This window comes from Gambusia affinis, linkage group LG19, assembly GCF_019740435.1.
Source record: "Gambusia affinis linkage group LG19, SWU_Gaff_1.0, whole genome shotgun sequence".
NCBI classification, from domain to species: Eukaryota; Metazoa; Chordata; class Actinopteri; order Cyprinodontiformes; family Poeciliidae; genus Gambusia; species Gambusia affinis.
In genome coordinates, this window is record NC_057886.1 from 6,963,286 (window position 1) to 6,983,933 (window position 20,648).

At 39.9% G+C, this 20,648-nt stretch overlaps 2 protein-coding genes across 8 annotated transcripts in view; one reads left to right on the forward strand and one right to left on the reverse strand.

Moving 5' to 3' along the window:
• Positions 1–5,168: 5,168 nt before the first annotated feature.
• On the reverse strand, positions 5,169–17,187 carry ap5z1 (adaptor related protein complex 5 subunit zeta 1). Of its 2 annotated transcripts, XM_044100712.1 has the most exons (18): positions 17,068–17,179; positions 15,716–15,853; positions 13,353–13,533; positions 12,461–12,611; positions 12,281–12,393; positions 12,028–12,202; positions 11,008–11,055; positions 9,432–9,572; positions 9,298–9,335; positions 8,890–9,052; positions 8,455–8,633; positions 8,236–8,378; positions 8,041–8,159; positions 6,839–6,966; positions 6,674–6,771; positions 6,442–6,574; positions 5,702–5,916; positions 5,169–5,612 (listed from the first exon to the last, which is right to left on the reverse strand). In XM_044100712.1, exons 1-18 carry the CDS (start codon positions 17,106–17,108, stop codon positions 5,360–5,362), a joined length of 2,457 nt encoding a protein of 818 aa, XP_043956647.1. In that variant the 5' UTR covers positions 17,109–17,179; the 3' UTR covers positions 5,169–5,359. The 2 variants fall into 2 exon arrangements, with proteins under 2 accessions (XP_043956647.1, XP_043956648.1); XM_044100713.1 differs by lacking the exon at positions 11,008–11,055 and having other exon boundaries at positions 17,068–17,187.
• A 3,079-nt stretch (positions 17,188–20,266) lies between these two features.
• Positions 20,267–20,648, forward strand: part of card11 (caspase recruitment domain family, member 11) — a 32,932-nt gene continuing 32,550 nt past the window's right edge. For 5 of the 6 annotated variants that reach the window (XM_044100706.1, XM_044100707.1, XM_044100708.1 and 2 more), the window contains exon 1: positions 20,267–20,599. The gene's annotated coding sequence lies outside the window, so the exon portion shown is untranslated. The remainder of the gene's footprint in view (positions 20,600–20,648) is intronic. The other variant, XM_044100711.1, reaches the window with a different exon arrangement.

The window sequence follows — 20,648 nt, forward strand, 5'->3', positions numbered from 1 at the left end:
TTCAATGACTGATGTTTGTGGTGGGGGGCGGACGGAGGGGAGAAACCTGCAACTGATCTCATGGAATGTAAAAGGTCTTGGTAGTGCAAGGAAGAGGGGGAAAGTTTTTAAACACCTGAAGTCCTTAGCTGCGGACATTGTTTTCTTACAAGAGACCCATATTAGAAAAGATGCACAAGATAGATTAAAGTGTAGCTGGGTGTCCCAGATATACCAGTCACCATTCACTTCACATGCTCGTGGTGTAGCCATATTATTGAGAAAGAATATCCCATTTCAGGCATCATCTGTGGTCAATGACCCTATGGGCAGGTACGTGATGGTAACTGGCACCATAGACTCGAAACCTTTAATTCTCCTTAATGTTTACGGCCCAAATTCAGATGATCCTAATTTTTTTAGAAAGGTTTTTGACCTGCTTCCTGATGATAGCCATTCAAATGTAATAATAGCAGGGGATTTGAACTGTTATCTTGACCCCTTTCTTGACAGATCATCTAAACGACCAACATCCGATACAGCGTCTACCAAACTTCTAAATAATCTTCTCAAAGCAAGAAATATGGTTGATATTTGGAGGGCTCAACATCCTACAAGTAGAGAGTACTCATTTTACTCGCATGTGCATAAATCCTACAGCAGGATTGATTATTTTCTAATAAGTAACAATCTTATTTCTCAAATTGCTGACTCTAAATACCATAATATACTTATTTCTGATCATTGCCCCCTAGCTTTATCACTAAATCTGTCCCTCCCCAGACAGGCTTACTCCTGGCGACTTAATGCAAACCTTCTTAATGATGATAACTTTGTTAAAAACATAACCTCCAAATTAAAGGACTTTATAAAAATAAATGATAATGGTGAAGTCTCTGATCCCATCTTGTGGGAAGCATTGAAGACCGTTATTCGGGGCGAAATAATTTCCTACACTTCAGCCCTTAAAAAAGAAAGAGATAAACGTCTATTTGAAATCAACTGTGCCCTCCCCAATCTGGAAAGAAAATACCAAATTTCTGAATCACCTGACGACTATAAGGAAATACTTAAACTTAGATATGAATATAACGAAATTATGAGCAGCCAGGTTAGTAACTTGCTCTGGAAACTACGACAAAAGAATTTTGAGCTTGGTGATAAACCTGGGAAACTGTTAGCACTACAGCTCAAGGGTGCCCAAGCCACAAGGTCAATCTATAGCATCAAGTCAAAGTCCGTGCTCTTAACCAACCCTGCTGACATAAATCGTAGATTCAGAGAGTTCTACACCAACCTGTATTCCTCCGAGAATAATGCAACACAATCCGATTTTAATGATTTTTTTGATTCCCTCCCGTTGCCTAAACTGAATAAATCTGACAGGGACTATCTGGAATCCGACTTGACGCTTCAAGAGGTCACAGAAGCTATAAAATCCCTCCCATCTGGCAAAGTGGCCGGGCCTGACGGCTTTGGCTCGGATTTCTATAAAAAATTTTGCGACCTTCTTGCACCACTCTTGTTTAGAATGATGTCTGCTTCAAAAAAGGATGGAAAACTGCCCAGAACTCTCTATGAGGCCAACATTTCTCTTTTTCCTAAAAAGGGGAGGGACAAACCGACCCGCCAGCTTTAGGCCAATTGCACTGCAAAATGTTGATCGCAAGATAATCACAAAAATTTTGGCCACTAGACTGAATAAATGTTTAACATCTATCATTCATCCGGATCAAACAGGGTTTATTCCTGGTAGATTATCTTTTTTTAATGTAAGACGACTACTTAACACTATATACTTCGACCATAAAAATGCTAATGCCTCTATTTTGGCCCTTGACGCACACAAAGCCTTTGACCAGGTAGAATGGCCATTTATGTTTGAATCATTGCGTAGGTTTGGGTTCGGCGAGACTTTTATTTCATGGGTGAAACTGATATATCAAGAACCCATGTGCTCCATCCTGACAAACAATGATCGGTCAGCGCCATTTCAGCTACAGCGCTCAGTTCAGCAGGGCTGCCCGCTGTCACCAGCACTTTTTGCTATTGCCTTGGAGCCACTTGCTGTGGCAATAAGGACGCACCCGTCCATTGAAGGTCTTCGAGTCGGTGGTGTTGAAACACTCATTAGTTTATATGCTGATGATGTGATATTATACTTGCACGACACTGTGAAGTCTTTCCCCTTCCTGCTCAGCCTGATTACATCTTTCAGTAAAATTTCCGGATATACAATAAATTGGTCAAAGAGTGAGTTGATGCCTCTTTCAAATACATTCCCATCTGGGTTCTTGCAGAAAGTTCCATTCAAAGTGGTTGAGAGCCATCTCACCTATCTTGGTCTTACTATACCCAAAGACCCCAAACTTATTTTCAAACTAAACTTTGCGGAGTTTTTATCAGGATTAAAGCAAAATATTGAGTACTGGAAGACTTTGCCTCTGTCAATGATTGGACGCATTAATTCAATCAAAATGATCACCCTACCTAGGTTCTTGTACTTATGTCAAAATCTTCCTATTTATCTCACAGCAACTTTTTACAAGGACTTGGATTCGATCATTCAATCCTACATATGGAATGGGAAAAATGCTAGGATTTCTAAAGTGCATTTACAGAGGCCGAGGGAGGAGGGAGGTCTGGGCCTGCCTATATTTAAACACTATTATTGGGCTGCCAACATCAGAGCATTAATGTATTGGCAACAGGACTCCCCAGGTAACCCAATGACTAATATTCCTCTGTGGCTCAAGATGGAGTCCAATCTGGTGAATAATTCCTCCCTACCAGCTATGCTATTTGCCCGGCTTGAAAAACCTGAAGCCTATCGAAATTTGAGCTTTGTGTTGAGACACGAAGTAAGAATTCTAAATCAGATCAGGATTTTCCTTGCACTGCCAAATACATCAGTACAGACGCCGTTTTGCTTTAATCACAGTTTTTTGCCTCCTTGGCAGGACAAAGCTTATCATGAATGGAGGGAAAGAGGATTGGTGTCGATTAAGGACATGTATATTGGCAATAAGTTTGCATCATTCGGCCTATTGAAAGAAAAATACAATCTGCCCCATTCTCACTTCTTTCGATATCTGCAGGTCAGGCATTACATTAAGTCAAAAATTGAGAACTTTGACACTCTTCCAAGGGAGAATGGCATTTTTGACATCCTTGAGAGTCCCCCTGACTCTAAACATCTCATTACAAGAATTGTACATCTACTTGGTGACGCACTGCTGCATCCACCACAAAAATTAGGGAGGCCTGGGGAAAAGAGCTAGGGATAACAATCCCTGAACCTTTATGGAACAGATGCCTCTCCAAAATTCGCTCGTGTTCAATAAACAGTAGACATCAGCTAATTCAGTTTAAAATCACACATCGGTTACACTATTCAAAGGTCAAATTACATAAGATTTATCCTTCTATCTCCCCAATGTGTGACAGGTGTAACATTTCCGAAGGCTCACTGTCTCATGCTTTTTGGTCCTGTCCTTCATTATCAGGCCTTTGGTCTAAAGTGTTTGATTGGTACTCCAAGGCATACAAGACTCCGATACAACCTAAACCAGAGTTTTTACTTTTTGGATGCTCTCGGCTACAAGGGACTATACCCTCTGCAATGCGGCAACCATTGGAACTGTGACTGATTGTCGCCAAGAGATTAATCTTGAGGGACTGGAGGTCCTCTGTTCCCACTTCCTTTCGCCTCTGAGTGACGGACATGATGTCCATTATACAGATGGAAAGACTTCGTAAAGGCTCTAAAGACACTTTTTCATGCTACTGGAATCCCTTCCTGGAACACTTTTCACAGACTAGACTAAGTTGAACACCAAGTTAGACTCCCCCCTCTGTCTCACCTTAATGGCCGTATGCATTCCTATGTATAGGACTTTGTATACATTTGTTGTGTGTGTTTACACCATTTGTCAACTGGAATGTTTTATGTATGACCTGTGTGTCTGGGTTTTATCTGTTTGTTTATCTGTATGTTTTAAACCTTGAAAACTTAAAATAAAATTTAAAAAAAAAAAAAAAAAAAAAAGTCCACTCATCAGGGTGGGCAGCAATGCAGACGGACTTAAAGCCCGACGTGGATCAACAGACTCTCTCAGGATAAATGTCGTCTGATTGTAATTTTGTTGTTGATCTTTATTTGTTTGTGAAGGTGTCGCCAATTAATTTTACATAATTTGCTATGGTAACATGTCGTGGGTGAATAACTCAAATCTGGCATCATTAAAGACGCGTCACAGAGAACTGACAAAAGGAAAGGTTTTAAATTGTACAGGCAAATTCAAGACGGACTGCGCGTGTTCTGCAATGCAGATAAAATGACACAATGATAGATTATTCATATTCTTTTTGCAAATTTAACATGTTGCATATCCTCTAGTGGTTGACTGAAAAATAAAAACATCTTAATTATCCAGTTACATAAGTGTGAACACACGCATCGTATTTTTAGTCGGTTTTCTTTGTGGGATTTTACTGTACCCTTCTCCTGATTGATACATTTGACCAGCTAGATCGTTTTCACTAGAACAGTTGACATTTATTTCAGTTTCCTCAGATCTTGAAGAGCGAATGCAGAAATGATCAGATCAATGCTGTGCTCATTTATGCAACCAGGTTTATGAAGCTTTTATATATATATATATATATATATATATATATATATATATATTTATTTATTTTTTTTTCTTTTTCAGCTGATCTGCGCTAAAAGTGGAAAAAAAAAGTTTTGAAATGATTTTATCAAAACTTTTGTAGTCATTTTAAAAGATATACCACTGCATTCAGACTCTGCGTAGTCTGGACTGCAACTGCCAGTTATTTTGCTAGTATTATGCACTTAAATTCACAAGCACTTTTCGATTCACAGACGTGTCACTTAATGCACAATTGAATCAAATTAACTAGTTGAATCTGGCTTTGAGTGTCGATTTAAGCATTTTAAGCATGCAGGTTATCAAGAAAATGTTGATTTCTACTGATGATGCCTAAACAAGGACAGTAAAGACCACAAGTGAGGATTTTTCTACTGAAGTGTGCTACTGTCTTAAGACACCACTGACTCAGGAAGTGAAGCACAGTGTGCGTGTGTTCTTAATCAAGTATAATTTTTTTTTTTGTAAAAATGCTATATTTCAGTAAAATCATTGTAATAAATATGACACTTTAAAAACCAGTGAGATGTATTTATTTATTTTTAAGTTATTCACAACATCACTAAATTTCAGGTGAATCATCTCATTTATTTACCAAAAAAAGAAAAAAAAAAGTCTAATTTCAAAATGAAGGTGTTTTGTTGTTCAAGTGCCAGTGCAGGAGAATGAAGTGTGTGTCTGTCACTGTGAGTGTGTGTGTGTGTGAGTCACTGTGAGTGTGTGAGCCTGGTGAGGACTCGAAGCTGCAGCGGCATGGCCAGGTTCGTGTCTCTGTGCCAGCGCGGCGTCAGGACGTGAGGGGGCGGGGTCAGGACGCTCTGAGCCACACCGGGGGCTTTCAGCAGAGACCACAACTCCTCACCGCGGGTTACTATGGCAACAAGGTCGTCTTCGTCGGCGCACCAGGCAACCGAGCCATTTCTGGCTGCAGTTCTTAGCTTGGAGAAGAAAAGAGACACCCTACCGAGAGACAGAAACAATCCATCACGTTACAGTATTCTAAAAGGAACTCTAATAAAACACACACGCACAAAAAAAAAGTTATTCACCTTGGAATCAAGTCATGTGATCGCGACGCCAGTTTAGCCAGCGCGCTCATCAAAGTGGTGATGACTTTAGGGGCGGGGCACACCGATCCAGGAGGCGGGGCAGACGAGGTTATCTCAAACAGCACTGCCTCCAAAGTTTCAAAACAGGAAGTGATGAGCGCCACGGAGCAGCGGGAGTCAGACGACGCCGACAGGTACTCCCCCAGAACCCACACCTGCCCACCAAAAAGAAAACGAAAAAAAAAAAAAAAAAAAAAGAACCAGCTCAGCATTTTCTATTACGTTTTATTATCATTCCTATTGAGCGACGGACCTGCCCACCAAGACATGTCTGTACGTACCCAGATAAAAATGATGAAGAAAACTATTTGTCACTCCTTTTTTAGGTATGATAGCGCCACAAATAAATATTGTTCTTCAGAAAATACTCCAAAACACAAGTTACTTTAAGAAGTGTGATTCATATTGTGGAACAAACAGTGGGGGAAAAAAAATTCTTATTCTGATAACACTGAAAGGTTTTTTAAATTATCATTATTTTTGAATTTCTCAGACAACAAATCCAAACTATCACAAGACCATTTTAAAAACAAATAAACAATAAAATAAATGTCTACCTCTACGCTTGACTGTTGCCAACTTAGCAACTTTGTGGCTATATTTAGAGCTTTTTTCCTTAAAAAAAACATGATTGGAAAATTTTTTTTAATCAGAACCAAAACTGTTCTTTTTTTCTTTACCACGTGAGTGTAGACTTCTTCCTTGCTGTAGACGTTCGCCGTCGTCCCAGCAAACTCCAGCAGCTCGTGTGACTGGTCCACAACCAGAGAGGGGCGGAGCTTGCACAGCCTCAGCAGGTGGCAGCTGAACACCCTGCAGGAGGGCAACGAGAGACGGGGTGAGAAAGAGGAGGCGGGGAAACGGAGGCGGGGAAACGGAGACGGAGCCTGTCGGGCACGCCTCCTGTCGTACCTGTGTATCTCTCTGCTGTACATGGGGATGGCGAGGAGGAGGCCGCTCCTCTCCAGCATCACCAGAATCAGGTGAGCCAACAGCTTCTCTTCAGCCACCTGAAAACCAACGACGACGTTATTCTGTCCGCTCCGAACGTTGACTCGGGATGCACTCCGTCCCTACCGTGGCGACCGTGTTGAAATAAATGTGCAGCAGCACGGGGACGACCTGGGCACAGCGCACCACTCTGGGCCAGTCGGCCGCCTCGGCCAGCAGATCGTGGAGCGTGCTCAACCGGTCGATGGTGTGACCTAAGAAGAGAAGCAAAATCGGTTCGATTCCAGCGGGAACCCCCCCCCCAATTTTATTACCAAGCACCGGTGTAGAAAAAAAAAAACAAGTCTTGAAAACGACGACGACAATTATCGAGTTAATCTGATTAACTAATAATTGATTACTAAGCAGCCATTTTCTTTAAAAAAAATAGTTTTCTCTTATATCAAAAGGGTCAATCATCTTTTCATAACATTAAGGGCTAAATTTGTCATAATATGCTGAATTTTAAAAACGCATAATAAAATATGAACATTATTTTTGTTGCAGTTGCATTAAATACTGACTGAATGAACAGTCATTTCTCATCTTACTACAGTTAGACATATTTATGAAACATAACAAAATGGGAACATATCAAGTTGCTGAACAGAAATATAAATGATGAAAAGAATAAAATCTGTGAAACAGTACTTCTCTGTGAACATCTCCCTGTTCATGTGTTGTCTGTGGTCGCCTTTGAAAGAAAGTTAAAATTTTGCGTCGTGAAGCACTTTAACTCAAAAATCAACCGTGCTTATTAGATTCGTGTTTTGTTCCCATAATGTAATTTATTTATTTATTTTTCGGTTACGCCCTCTGCTATTCAGTCTTCACATTCTCGCCTTCATGCCAAATCCGTTTATTTTTATTTTTATTGAGAAGTCGATGCTGCGCAGTCATGCGTCCCGGCTGAACGAGCGCCAGTAAGCTTGTTTATGTTTCAAAACAGAGCCGCAGTAAGAGCGTTTTACGTCCCACACTGGACTCTGTCTGGACCCTTTCTCTTTCCCGTTCTGGTATGGGCCTGCCATCTTTATTTCAACATCAACTGGCTCCACTTAGGGAAAACCTGCGCCGCTCTCTCCTGGATGGCGGCCAAACTACAACACTGAAAGAAGGTTCAAGTGAGCGTTATTAGTTAACAGATTGGAACTAATTTTAACTTAATAAACCATTAATCATAAGTTTATTAACTGTTTGCTCAGATAGATTTCATACCCGTCTGTCACACGTGTGGATTATGCAAGTGTGGGGAAAGAATTCCCAACATATTTCGAGTCCATCGCTACCTGAGCCCGTCTCCACTCGAAGCAGAAAGAGGAAAAGTCCTCTGAATGCGGGGTTTCGAAATGCGTCGAGCGACAGCAGGCCTCGGCTGCTCGACTCCGAGATGGGCAAAGACATGGACCTGCAGCAGGCACATAGAGAAACAAGTGAGACGTGGGTAAATAACCAGCGTCGAACGCGTTTGTGCATCTGTAAACCTGAGCTGCAGGACGAGTGAAGCAGAAAGGCACGGCAGGTCCAGCAGCGTGTGAAGCATCTCCACCGCAGTTCCTTCAGTAACCAGAGAGGGCAGCAGATCCACAAAGTCATCCACAACCGCTGAGCTATCCCATGCTAAAAACTACACACAGAGGGGTCAGAAAGTGAGCAGGGATCCACGCGGCGGTACGCAGCAGGCCTGGGTTTTGGGTCGAGACCTTCAGGAGGTTCGGGAGGAATCGTATGAACTCAGGAGCTCGGAGCCGCAGGCTGTCCAGGTTCTGTCGGAGGAAGCGCAGCAGCTCATGGGCGAGGAAAGGGTCGTTGAAGAGCTCTGCGGGAAAGCGGGCAAAGACCAACTTCCACACACACTCACAGTCCACGGCTGCTATTTCACCTGCACACACACACATTCAGGGCCGTTACTCAATTTCAGATAAACCAATTCGTAGTTGTTGTTGGATTTTCCTCCACATTTAACATAAGCAGCGTTGTGGTTTCTATGCAGCATTCAGAGCGGAATCTGTACACTTTTCCCACATTTTTCGCGGTAAGTTTTCAAACTTTTTCCAGCGCCACAATTTGGAGATAAAAACGATCCATATTAATGGAAAAAGACAGTTTAAAATCAAGATTATATGAGAAATGATTACCATGGTTGAGGTAGAACTGCGCTATGGGCAGCAGGATTCTGGCATACGACAAATCCGAGCTCAGCCGACTGAACAGAGCCTTTATGGACGGGAAGGTGCGGAAGACCATGGAGGGGTCCTCTACACACACGCAGTCCAGGACGCACACGGCCTCCACCATGCACTAACAGAGAGGAACCAGTCAGCACACAAACAGCAGTGGTGAGATGAGTTTTTGTGGATATTTTTATAAAGGTCCGGCTGACGTCACTATGAAATACGGAAACCCAAAGGGTTCATTGGTGGAGAAATAACAGAAAATAATAAAAAAATCCAGATTTTCCAGTAATTAAATGTTCAAAAATCAATGAAGTAGAGTTATCGCCCAGCTCCTTGTCTTTTCATGGTTTTACACCTTCAAAATCTCACCGCTTTTTGCAGTTCCGTGTCCGACTTCTTCTGTGCTTCTGATGGGAAAGAGAGAAATTCACGCCGGCGTTCAGCCTCGCACGCTTAAACGATTCGAAATAAAAGAGGAGGATTTCCTGGGGGAGCTCACTCACTGCGATCGCACTGCTCGATGAGGCGCTGGCAGTACTGGAATGCTTTTTCTCTCAGACGCTCTTTTGGGGGAAGAAGGCGGCTGGTGGAGGACGTCGCCGAAACCATGGAAACCACTGATCCGTCCACTTCTGAGCGATCATCTGCAACATGCACGGTCAGGTATTAAAGATTGGAATCATTTCAGGATTTTACCAACTCAAATGTAAGACTTTTTAGGATAATTCTGAATTAAATTTAAGACCCGTATTACGACAGAAGATGCAAGAGAAAATTGCCAAAATACAAAAATAAAAAGAAGGGAAAGTTACTAAAGAAGAAATTAGCACGACTTATGAAATTATTAATAGATGTTGTCACATTCTTACTTCGGTTGAAGACATTAATTATCATTCCCTTAAATCTTTCCCCCTGCTTCAGTATAGCTGTACCTCCATTCTCCTTTGGATCCGTGCGCTCATCCTTTTCTCCTGCTTCCCAGCTGTATTTTCCTCCAAAGTAAACAATTTGTTGAAATAATATTCTTCAGTAGGTAAAACTGATACTTAACGAACCTCGTCCACAAAAAATATTCACCTTTCCATGTCAGACGGAAAAAAAGCTATCTATCTAGCAAGGACATATTAGCTCTTTTGCGCTAATACTTGAACCGCCTCAACTGACGTCAGCGGGCGATTCAAAATATTGCCTGACAGAAAATCCCGCGAGGCAAAAAAGAAAAAAAAGTAAGTCGATAATGTCGACGTCATTAATCGACTTCGATTAATTGATGAATGTAGGGCTCCTTTTCCTTAGCTCCGATAGCTTAGCCCCCTCGCGTTGTTTACAGACGAAAGTCCGTTTTCCATCTTTTTACCGTTTCGGTCGTGTGATCGAACATTACAGCCAATAACGCAGCATGTTCGAACCATTGCTAAACATTTTAAAGTAACTTAGATTCAAAAATTCAAGATATCTGTGAGACAGTCGTTTTGTCGGTTATGTATACGGCCCCCACAAGATGGCGCTCATATCCCTACGCCCAGAGCAGTGACGTCACGTTCCAAAGCTCTATAATATGTAAGATTAAATAGTTTTGCCACGACGAAATGTAAAACGTATCTAAGGCCAACATACATTTTTAATTAATATGACATTTTAAAAATAAAATTTTAGATAAAGGAATTTAAGAATTTTTAAGGATGCGCGGTGTACTACAAGTTTAAACAGGCCTTACCACAACCTAAATGCTACATCTAATATTTAGCACAAAACTAAAAAGTTACATTTCTCACAAAGAAAAACCCTTAAACATGTAACATATTTGACTCTAGGGGTATGAAATGGTTAGTACATCATTCTCTGAAAGCAACTGCAATCACTGCAGTTTATCCAACATGGACAGCAGAGACAGAGGAGGTTAGAGATCAGAAGCTAGTGGTGTGCATGTTAGGGTCAGGTGCAGCTGGGATTCATAATCAGCATTTCAAATTTGTTGAGCTGCCTCGAGAAAACGTTTTGGGAGTTTAGGTGAGTTAATGTTAATGATTCTCAGATGTGAACACATGCACTGAAGATTCATGAATCCTTATGTCTTACCATTGGAAAAGGAGTGGGAGAGAGAGAGGCTGAGCTGCAGCCTGTTTGCTGGAGATGACCAAAAGAAAACAAAACATAACAAAAAAAGGCAGGTTGTTTCATATGAGTGATGTGAAGGTTGAGTAACCTCTGTGATTCATGGGTTGAGGAGGCTCTTTTATAAAGAACAAAGTCCCATTTGGTTAGCATAGTCTGTTCTTTAAAGTTTGAAATGCTGAGCAGTAAAACATCAGTTAAACATATACCTTGTAAAAGTATCCCCAGTCTTTGAACTTTTTCCCATTTTGTCCCTTTCCAAGCATAAAATTCAAAAGATTGTAATGAGACTTGTGATATGTGATAGACGAACAGGGAGATAGACTGGCCCTATCCACTGCAAAATTCTGGCAGAACAGCTCTTTGTTTTCAGTCTCAACCTCTTTTTTTTTTTTTAAAGACATTAAGGATGCAAACTTTGACTTATTCGGGCTTTACAATTGGGTCTTTCCACCAATATCAATACGACTCAATGTTGATTTTTAGGCATAAGCCGCTATCTTACAACACCAAAAATGTACAATATTTAGAAAACTGTGGACTGGATTATTCTAGTATAAATACAGATCACCCAAATCTTTGTTTCTCAAGATAAAAAGTATTTTGGGTTCAGTTTTACAGGTTTAGAGGCAAAAAGAGCCGTAACTTTTTAAAACAGATGTGTCTTATTTGTTGGTAGACAAAAGCTAAAGTTGTGAGGCAATCTTAAAGCAAATATTAATTCTTAATCAATATAACAAGTCCTTTATTAGCAAAAGATTAAAAAAGTTTAATCATTTAGCTAATGGAATAAGTCTAAACTCAAATCTTTATTCCATACTTATCAAGAAATCCAACAAGATCAAATCCAGTTTCACCCTTTTGTAGACTTTCAAGGTAGGAACTTTGGTTTAGGGTTAAGGTTACTGATCTGTCATAAAAGCCTAACTTCCATTTAAAATACGCGAAGGTTTGTGGCGGTAAGATGACAAACTGTGGTCATACCAGTGTCCATTGTGCTGTTTCCGCTGGAAACAGAGTGGTAGGTGAGGAGCCATTGGCGCAGCATGGAAAACGAATAGACATTCATCCACTGGTCCTCCGTGAATCCCTGGCCCACGCAGAGCACGGTGAAGAAATCGCCCGACACCGAGCCATCCAGCTCTGCCGTGGGCAAAGGCTGAGACAAACAAAACATCGATTGAAGCACGAAGTCTTCAAACTTTCCGCGGGGACATCTTGGGTCCAGATCGCTCACCTGACGGGACCTGGGTCCTGTGAAGAACCCTCCCGCGGAGGCTCCACCCCCCTGCACGATGCTTGCGTAGCGTAGCCAGTCGACAAACTTTTTACTCAGGATGGCCACGTGTTCTGGAGGTGAACAAGAAGGATGTGGGTCACAAGTTAAACACAGAGCCTCTTTCCGTCCGCTGGTTACCTTCGGTGAGGCTCTCTGGGCTGAGCCTGAGGATGCTGTTGAGCACCGGCAGGGTGAACGTGAGCGAGCGAGTCGGCCCGTCAGACGGCCGGCCCTCCAGACCGTGAACGAGCTGAGCGCAGAGATTGTTCAAATCCGTCCTGGATCTGGCCTGTTCCGGCCGCAGCAGAGCGGAAAAACAAGTCGGAAATTAAGGCTGCAATTATCGATTATTTCAGTTATCAATAAATTGATCGATCACTATGAAGATTTGTTGATTCATTTGGATTAAAAATTGGCACATTATGCAGATTTTTTTTTTCAAACTAAAGCTTTTCTTATGCAAAGTTAGAAATACATTAATGCAAATAAATAAATAATTGATTCCTTTTCTAAATTGGAAAATAAACATTTTATTGCCTAAAATGCAATGACATTTTTTTTGTGAATCACTTGTAGCAAAGGATGCATCTGCAGTGACAAAATTACTTCTACATCAAAATGTGAAAAGATCAAACCTTTCTGCTTGACTTAACATTAATAATACAGTGTAGGGCTGACATGTTAATGTATGTATTTATTTATTTTTTTATTAACTGATTAATTGGATAGGAAAAGGTGCTTAGAAGTCATTTTTTTTCTTTATAACAGAATTTGAACCAGGGTGAAGCTGAAACTTCAGGACTCTAGGAATTCTGGGTAAAACATATTAAAGTTTAATTTTATCTTTATCTTTCAACAACTGGCGTTTTTCAGTCTGATTAATCCAGTTCACGATTAATCGCTTAATTAATTGACTATTTTAGTAATCAATTAATAACGATTAATTCAATTAATCATTTCAGCAGCAGTTGGAATGGCTCACAAATAAAATTAAATTCTGAGCATATTTTTTTTTTATCTTCCTGCAAACCTGAGAGACGAGCAGAGCGGCAGCATGCGTGTTCAGCTGACTGACGTTCTCCTGGATGTTGTTCAGCTCCTCACCAGAAGAGGGCGGCGTCTCCCTGAGCACAGCGGAGCTCAGCACCTGGAGCTGCTCTGCGGGTGAGGAGAGGAGCAACAGCAGCCTCTGCTGGAGATCCGAGGGCAGCCTTTGATTGGTGACAACAGAAACAACAGAGCAGTAAGGATAAAAAAAAAGAAAGAAAGAAAGAAAAAGTACATGTTAAAAATGTTAAGCGGTAATCAGAGAAGAAGTCAAAGAGTTTCATAATAAACTCTAGAGCACATGTCAAACTCAAGGCCCGTTGACCAAATCCGACCCGCCGAAGCTTCTTATGTGGCCCTCTGGATTCTAGACTAAACACCAAGTGTGCTTAAACATTATGCTATCAATCAAATCAATGCCGTTTTTATCTGTTTACTGCCAAATTATATCAATCAGTCCCTCCAGTTTCTTGAGAATTATTGTGGAAATTCACACAAAATCAGCAAATCCCCACACTTTTTTGCGATAGCACATACAGTAATTGGGAGTTTGTTGCAGATTTTTCTCAAAAATGGTCAAAAACGTCCTTATTTGTACTAAACAGCTGCCTCAGCCTTAATTGATATCAGATTATGCTCCATGGTCTCTACAGCGGGTAATTTTACCATCATGAATAAGTTTGTGGGAATATTTCCAAGTTAGTCCCACAAACACTTTGATTTTATTGCAAAAAAAAAAAAAAAAAATCAGAAACAATATCATAAAATCCTGGAGGGACTAAAAAAATGTTCAATAATATTATTTAATTTTAAGAATTTAATGATATTTTAACAGTTGGTAAGCAGGTTTTATCTATACATCATGGCACAACTGACCCGTTAAGAGCATCCATGGTCTGGATTCGGCCCAAAGCAAAAATGACTTTGACATCCCTGGGAAAAGGCTTTCCAGCTTCCAATTCACACATCTCTGAATACCTCCCGTAGAAAACAAACCTCACGACTCTTGTCAAAAAGGCACAAAAGCTAAAGTTAAACTTCCTGGTGTGATCCGGCGGCAGACAACAAGCCGCTGCAGAGGACCACAAAGACTCCACCAAACATCACAAACCATCAACTACCTGCCTGGGGTGAGATCTACAGCCGTTTGTGGCCCACAGACTGATTTATTGTGTTGATACAGATTTGGACTACCGGTACGAAGAAAGATTACCAATACATTAAAATCTTCTTACAATTTCAAAATGTTATTTACAACACAAAGTATTTGCCTATAAATTCTATGTTTATACTAAACAGAAACCCGTCTACTCAGCAACTTTTACTCAGAAGCAGCCGCCAAATTAAGCGATTTATTTAACTTGGCTAAATACGCTGAGTGTTTAAAAAGAGACAGTGACCCGAAAGCCTGTCCTTTTTGCTAAAGGTAGAGTAACTGTTTTTTTTTTCCATATTTCTTTTAATGGAGACAAATTTTAAACTGGATGTTTTTCTTTTAACAAAGCAAACATGTTAAACGCTTTTTAAGTTTTGGCTCTGCAGCGGCTTAGGCCACCAGCAGCTCTTCATATCTTCAACAACAGCTTAAAATGAAAAAGAATCAAACTCATGTTTTTAAATATGGATTTAAAAACAAATGCAGGTTTTAGCAGTTTTTCTGTTCTTATGGCACAATTACATTCATTTTCCACAGGAAAACCAATGGCAAGTAAACGTTTAAATCTGTGTTTCTTGTCTTTGGGTTGGCAAGTATGTGTTTTAGTTTATATATATATATTTTTTTTTTTTTACCCATTTTTATAAATATCAATATGTCCGAGAGGAGATATCCATCTTTGTTTTCAAAAAGTGTGTTTGTCTTTATTTTACAATAATCAAAAAGAAAAACAGGAATAAAATGATGATTCTTTAGCAGGAACAACATTTTTTCTACTGTGTGTGTGTGTGTGTGTGTGTGTGTGTGTGTGTGTGTATGCATCTATATATACGTTTACAGATTTAAATGACATATTTAGCTGGACTCAAGGGTAAGAATGGCTCTTTAGATTGTAAAGGTTGCAGACTCGTGGTTTAGACGTTGCTGTCATTCGAAAATGTCCGACTAGATTATTTGCCTAAATGAAATATTGCATCCTTAGTCTGTGGTTGAGAAGGTAAATCAATGTCTTATGTTTTCAGTTTAAGACAAAGGCTAAACACAACCTAAAGCAGCGTCATGACATATTTGGGCTTTCGGAAAAAAAAAAGGGATCTCTGAAAATATTATTACAGTGTTATCAGACCTATCAAAATTATTATAACAAATACTTGTAAAAAAGTATCAACATCACAAGGAGGGCCTCTTACGTTCTGGCGTATTTATTAGCGGACAGGATGAGGTGCAGCCTGTGCAGCGAGTCCACCGTCTCGTGACCGAGCTCCTTGAGCTGAAGCAGCTTCACGAGGCGGCTGTAAAACTTCTGCAGCTCAGTCTCATGAATCTCCCTGGAAAACAACCAAAACACCCGAGGCTTCATCTCACATTGCTGCACAAAAAGCCTTGAATCACATCTAGTTTCTTTTTTTTTTCCCCACCAGGGGGTGTTTTGTGGACTCTAGTTTCCCTTATATGACAGTAGGCTGACAGTAAAGGGGGAATGAGAGGGGGGAAGACATGAGGCAAATGTCGCCGAGCCCGGGAATCGAACCCGCGACGGCCGCGTCGGGGACTTAGGGCCTCCAAGCGTGGGTTGCGCTATCCCCTACGCCACCACAGCACGCCCACGTCTAGTTTCTTGACATTTTGCCAAATGAAATATCAATATTACTGTAGGCTTTCACTCATTTCCAGTCCAGAACCTGATCATTTTCCAAAGGACATTCGTTATTATTATGACTAAGGCTGAATAATTGTAATGAAGTGACTTCTTTAAAAATGTTATTTTTAGCTCATTCACTTTTAACACTTTGCTTCCTGGAATATTTTTTAAGTGTTATGCGCTTTGTTCCCCTTACCTTGCTGTTTTTTGTTCTTTAGCAATTGACAGACGCACTGATTTAAGAGTCTTTTAGGGTAAAAATAGTTCCAAATCTCAAAAGATTAGCCGTATTGTGCTAAAATATAGCAAGTACAAGAAACAAAGAACCAATACTTGAAACAAAAATACATTTGCATCTAAATCTTTACACCAAGTTATAGTTTTTGAGTCAAATGATGTAACCGCTTGTGGTGTATCTGCACCGAGTTACACAAATAACTCTTCAATGTTTCAGGAAAAATGGTAAAATATTCAAAACGACTGACATTATAATGACATTCCCAGGGTGTTCGCTTACCAGATCATAGGTCACTGATACGTCACTCAGATATAAACGCTTTTTTACATTCCAAAACAAATCTAGTAAATAATATGCTGATTTCCATCTTAGTAACATGTTTTCATTTTAACATGTTACGGGGGGAAAGAAGGAAGCTGACTACTTCTTGTTGCTGTAAGAGACAGCCTCGGTTTTTCAGTTAATAGCTACATAAAATATAAACAATAAAAGATACTTTTCAAGTTTCAGCAGCATTAATAATTAAAATGTAAAAAAAAACATGAAATAAAATCTGTACCCAAACAAGGAAGTTAAGTCGGGCTAACTGGTTTTAGCATTGTTAGCAAAGTAGCACAAGAGCAAAAGGTTTTGAATAAAATCCACACTTTCCGAGTCCTTACCTCGCTTGTTTAATTAAACTCTCTGAACCGAGAGAATACATGTTTTTAATCAGTCTGCCTTTCCACTACAGCGGAAGGTAAACAGTGTGCGTTTTAAACATGTCCGGACTGCGCTCACATGACATGACATCAGTTCCGCTTTCGATTGTTTTGATTTGCATGTTTAAGTTAAATAAAATAGCGCCACTATGTAATTTATGCACCAACTAAAAATTACATAATAAGATTGACCAAAATACAAAGATAAGTGAAAATGTTGGTATTTTCAGGACGAAAATGACAATAATTTATTAATAACATGTAAGTAACAAAACATAGTAAAATCAGGAAAAAGAAAAATGTTTCCTATTCAGTTTCTTTCAATAAAAAAAAAACAACTTATGAAACTTGAACAAAAAACTGCAGGTGTGTGTCTGGTGAATTTTTGGTTAAAACATGTTTGTTCTTTATTCAGTGAAGTTACTCAGAATCCAGAAATTTTACTCAAGAAAGAGTAGAAATAGGTTGTAATAAAAATACTCAAGTAGAAGTAAAAAATACAGCAAAGTAAGAAATACTCTTAAAAGTAACATTTTTCGAAAAACATTACTCGAGTAAATGTAATAGAGTAGTAGTGACTATCCAACTCTGGTTTGAGGATGTGGCAACTTCAGTTTTCCAATTTGATTATAAATCAGCAAACTATAAAATCACAACCAACCAACCTCTGCAGTCAGCGAACATAAGACATAGACATCGTAGGAGACTTTTGGTTAAAGAGCAGTCTAAAGTGCTCAAGGTGAAACAATTTGTATTTTCTTCTGTGTTTTTATTCACGTTTGTCCTTAAGAGGACTTCACCTCTAAACTATGAGCTGTTCCTCCAGATATCTTAGCAACAACAAAGCCCAGATCAGGATGGAGTATAACGGCCAGATTTGGTTTTAATGTGCCAACGGAGTATCTTGCTGGGACCTGCACTGCACATCTGCCAGGAGAGATCACAAGGCGAGGTCCCACGGAACCAGTTGGCCCAACCAAACATGCCACCTCCTTTTGCCCTTGAGGTCTGCTGGATCTCTGGATGATTTCAAGTCTGTTGTAAACACCCATCTTTTTCAACAGGGCCATAATTCCAGAGAGCAGGATCTTTTCTGTTAGCCTTTGTATTCTTACGTCACTGCTTCAGTTGGTGCAGTTAGGATGTGATATATGGATGTTTTTGCAAGTATTTCACCACCTCTGGTTCGTTAAGTAACATACTTTGATTCATCAAACCCGGATGGCGAACGGGCGTGGAAAGAAATCAAGTCAAATAAAAAAAATAAAATAAAAAAAATGTCAGTAAAGAGGAGAAACAGATTATTACCAGTTCACTTTCTCAAGATGATCAACATTCATTTCACATTCTGGCTCAAACATGTGGAAAATGATTGGGCTTCCTTTGAAAAAGTTAATTATTCAGTAAAGTCGTTAAGACATTCAAGACTTTTTGTCCTCATGTTTTATTTTAATAGATTTACCTGTTGCTGTGCAATTAATTTTGTTTTACCGCAAATTACAAACTCTGAACAGTCTGGCATGCTTGTGCTTCTCATGCATATAAGAGGGTTGTAATGCTAATAATAATAATAATAATAATAAAAAAAAAAAAATTTTACATTTTGTAAAGTAGATTAAAGGAGCTCTAGTTCAAACACTTTATTTATATTTGAAATTGGAGACGATTAAATACAGACCAGACAAATAATCCCTTTAATTCAGCATGCAGTCGGAAAGTTCACATCCGAAACCAAAACTTCAGCACGAGTGACTAGACTCAAACAAGCAATAAAAAGCTAATTTGACAGACTGACAGACTACTTTTTTGTTTTGCAGCGCCTCCATGTCACCCACATGGCCTGCATAGCTTCAGGTCAGCAGCGCCGCATATGAAAAACATATGGAAAACAGCCACTGCTCTCCCATAAGAACCAAGCTTTGTTTCCCCAAACAGGGGATGTTCAGAGACATCCTGCTGCTTGTAAGGTACTGACTACTAATAATCACTCGACTGATCCTAATAATAATAATAGTAATAAAATGGTACCATCCTTTTAATTTCAGAATCACCTTTATTTACAAAGTTGGTGTACACCAGGGGAGTCAAACTCATTTTCGCTTTGGGCCGAATCCAGACCATGGATGCTCTTAACGGGTCAGTTGTGCCATGATGTATTGATAAAACCTGCTCACAAACTGTTAAAATATCATTGAATTCTTAAAATTAAATAATATTATTGAACATCTTTTCAGTCCCTCCAGGATTTTATGATACTGTTTGTGATTTTATTTTTATTTTTTTGCAATAAAATCAAAGTGTTTGTGGGACTAACTTGGAAATATTCCCACAAACTTATTCATGATGGTAAAATTACTCGCTGTAGAGACCATGGACCATAATCTGATATCAATTAAGACTGAGGCAGCTGTTTAGTACAAATAATGAAGTATTTGACCATTTTTGAGAAAAATCGGCAACAAACTCCCAATTATGGATAGATATAGATATATCTATATCTATCTATCTATATATCTATATATATATATTCGAAACTTTAAATGAGAAACTTAAAGACAAATCTACAAATATGCAAACACATTAATACCTCTTTACATGTATATTAATGTTGTCAGCGTATAGATAAAGATCTTGGTGTGATAAAGTTCATTGATCTCAGTTAATGCTGAGTTGTTCATCACTTACAGGCTAGAAACAGGCATTAACTGTGCATTAGATCTTAAAGGGGGAGTTACCTAAACCCAGACTAAAACCAGCCTCTTCAAAAAAATAATAAAAAAAATCTTTTGATAGTGAAAAGCAGACTTAGTCACGATTCAGAAAGTGATTCAGTTCAACCATCTTCTAAGTAACACTCGGGCTTGTTTTGCTCGCACCGTGCGAGCTATAATTGGATCATTGCTCATTCTTTGTGAGGTTGTGGTTGGTTGGAACTATTGTTTCTCTTACGAGTAAACCGTGGGACCAAAACATGCGGCTTGATGGAAATACTGAAGCGTCTCCTTCTTGTGTTGACATGGCGCAGCTGAAGGAGTAAAACACAGAGGTCCCGTTAAAAAAAGAGCGAGCAATTATTGGATTCGCGGTTAATTTTAAAGGTGGAGGTGAGCAGTCCGTATCTGATCACTGCAGCAGCAGCAGCAGCAGCAGCAGCAGCAGCAGCAGCAGCAGCAGCCGAGAGAGCTCATTTCCATCTGAGCTCAACCCGCCCACCTCCGCTCTCTGCTTCTCTGGGCGACAGTTTTCTCTCCGTTTCGGTCTGTCTCGACCTCACTCTGCGCCTCAGAGAGACGGGGCTCCTCAGCCGCCGAGTCCTACCGGCTTTATTCTAACACCTACTCCTCGAGTCGGATACATGGAGACAACCTGAGAGTAAAAAACACTTTCTTTCTTCTTCTTCTCTGCGGAGCGCGCGCTCTTCTTTGGTAGTCTTTCTCAAGAAACTGCCAGAACATCTGTGGATTTCCGGCGGACCTTTGGCTCTTCATTTCAGGTGAGAAAAGTGACCCAGTGGGTCTCACCGTGTGTCCGTGTCTGAATTT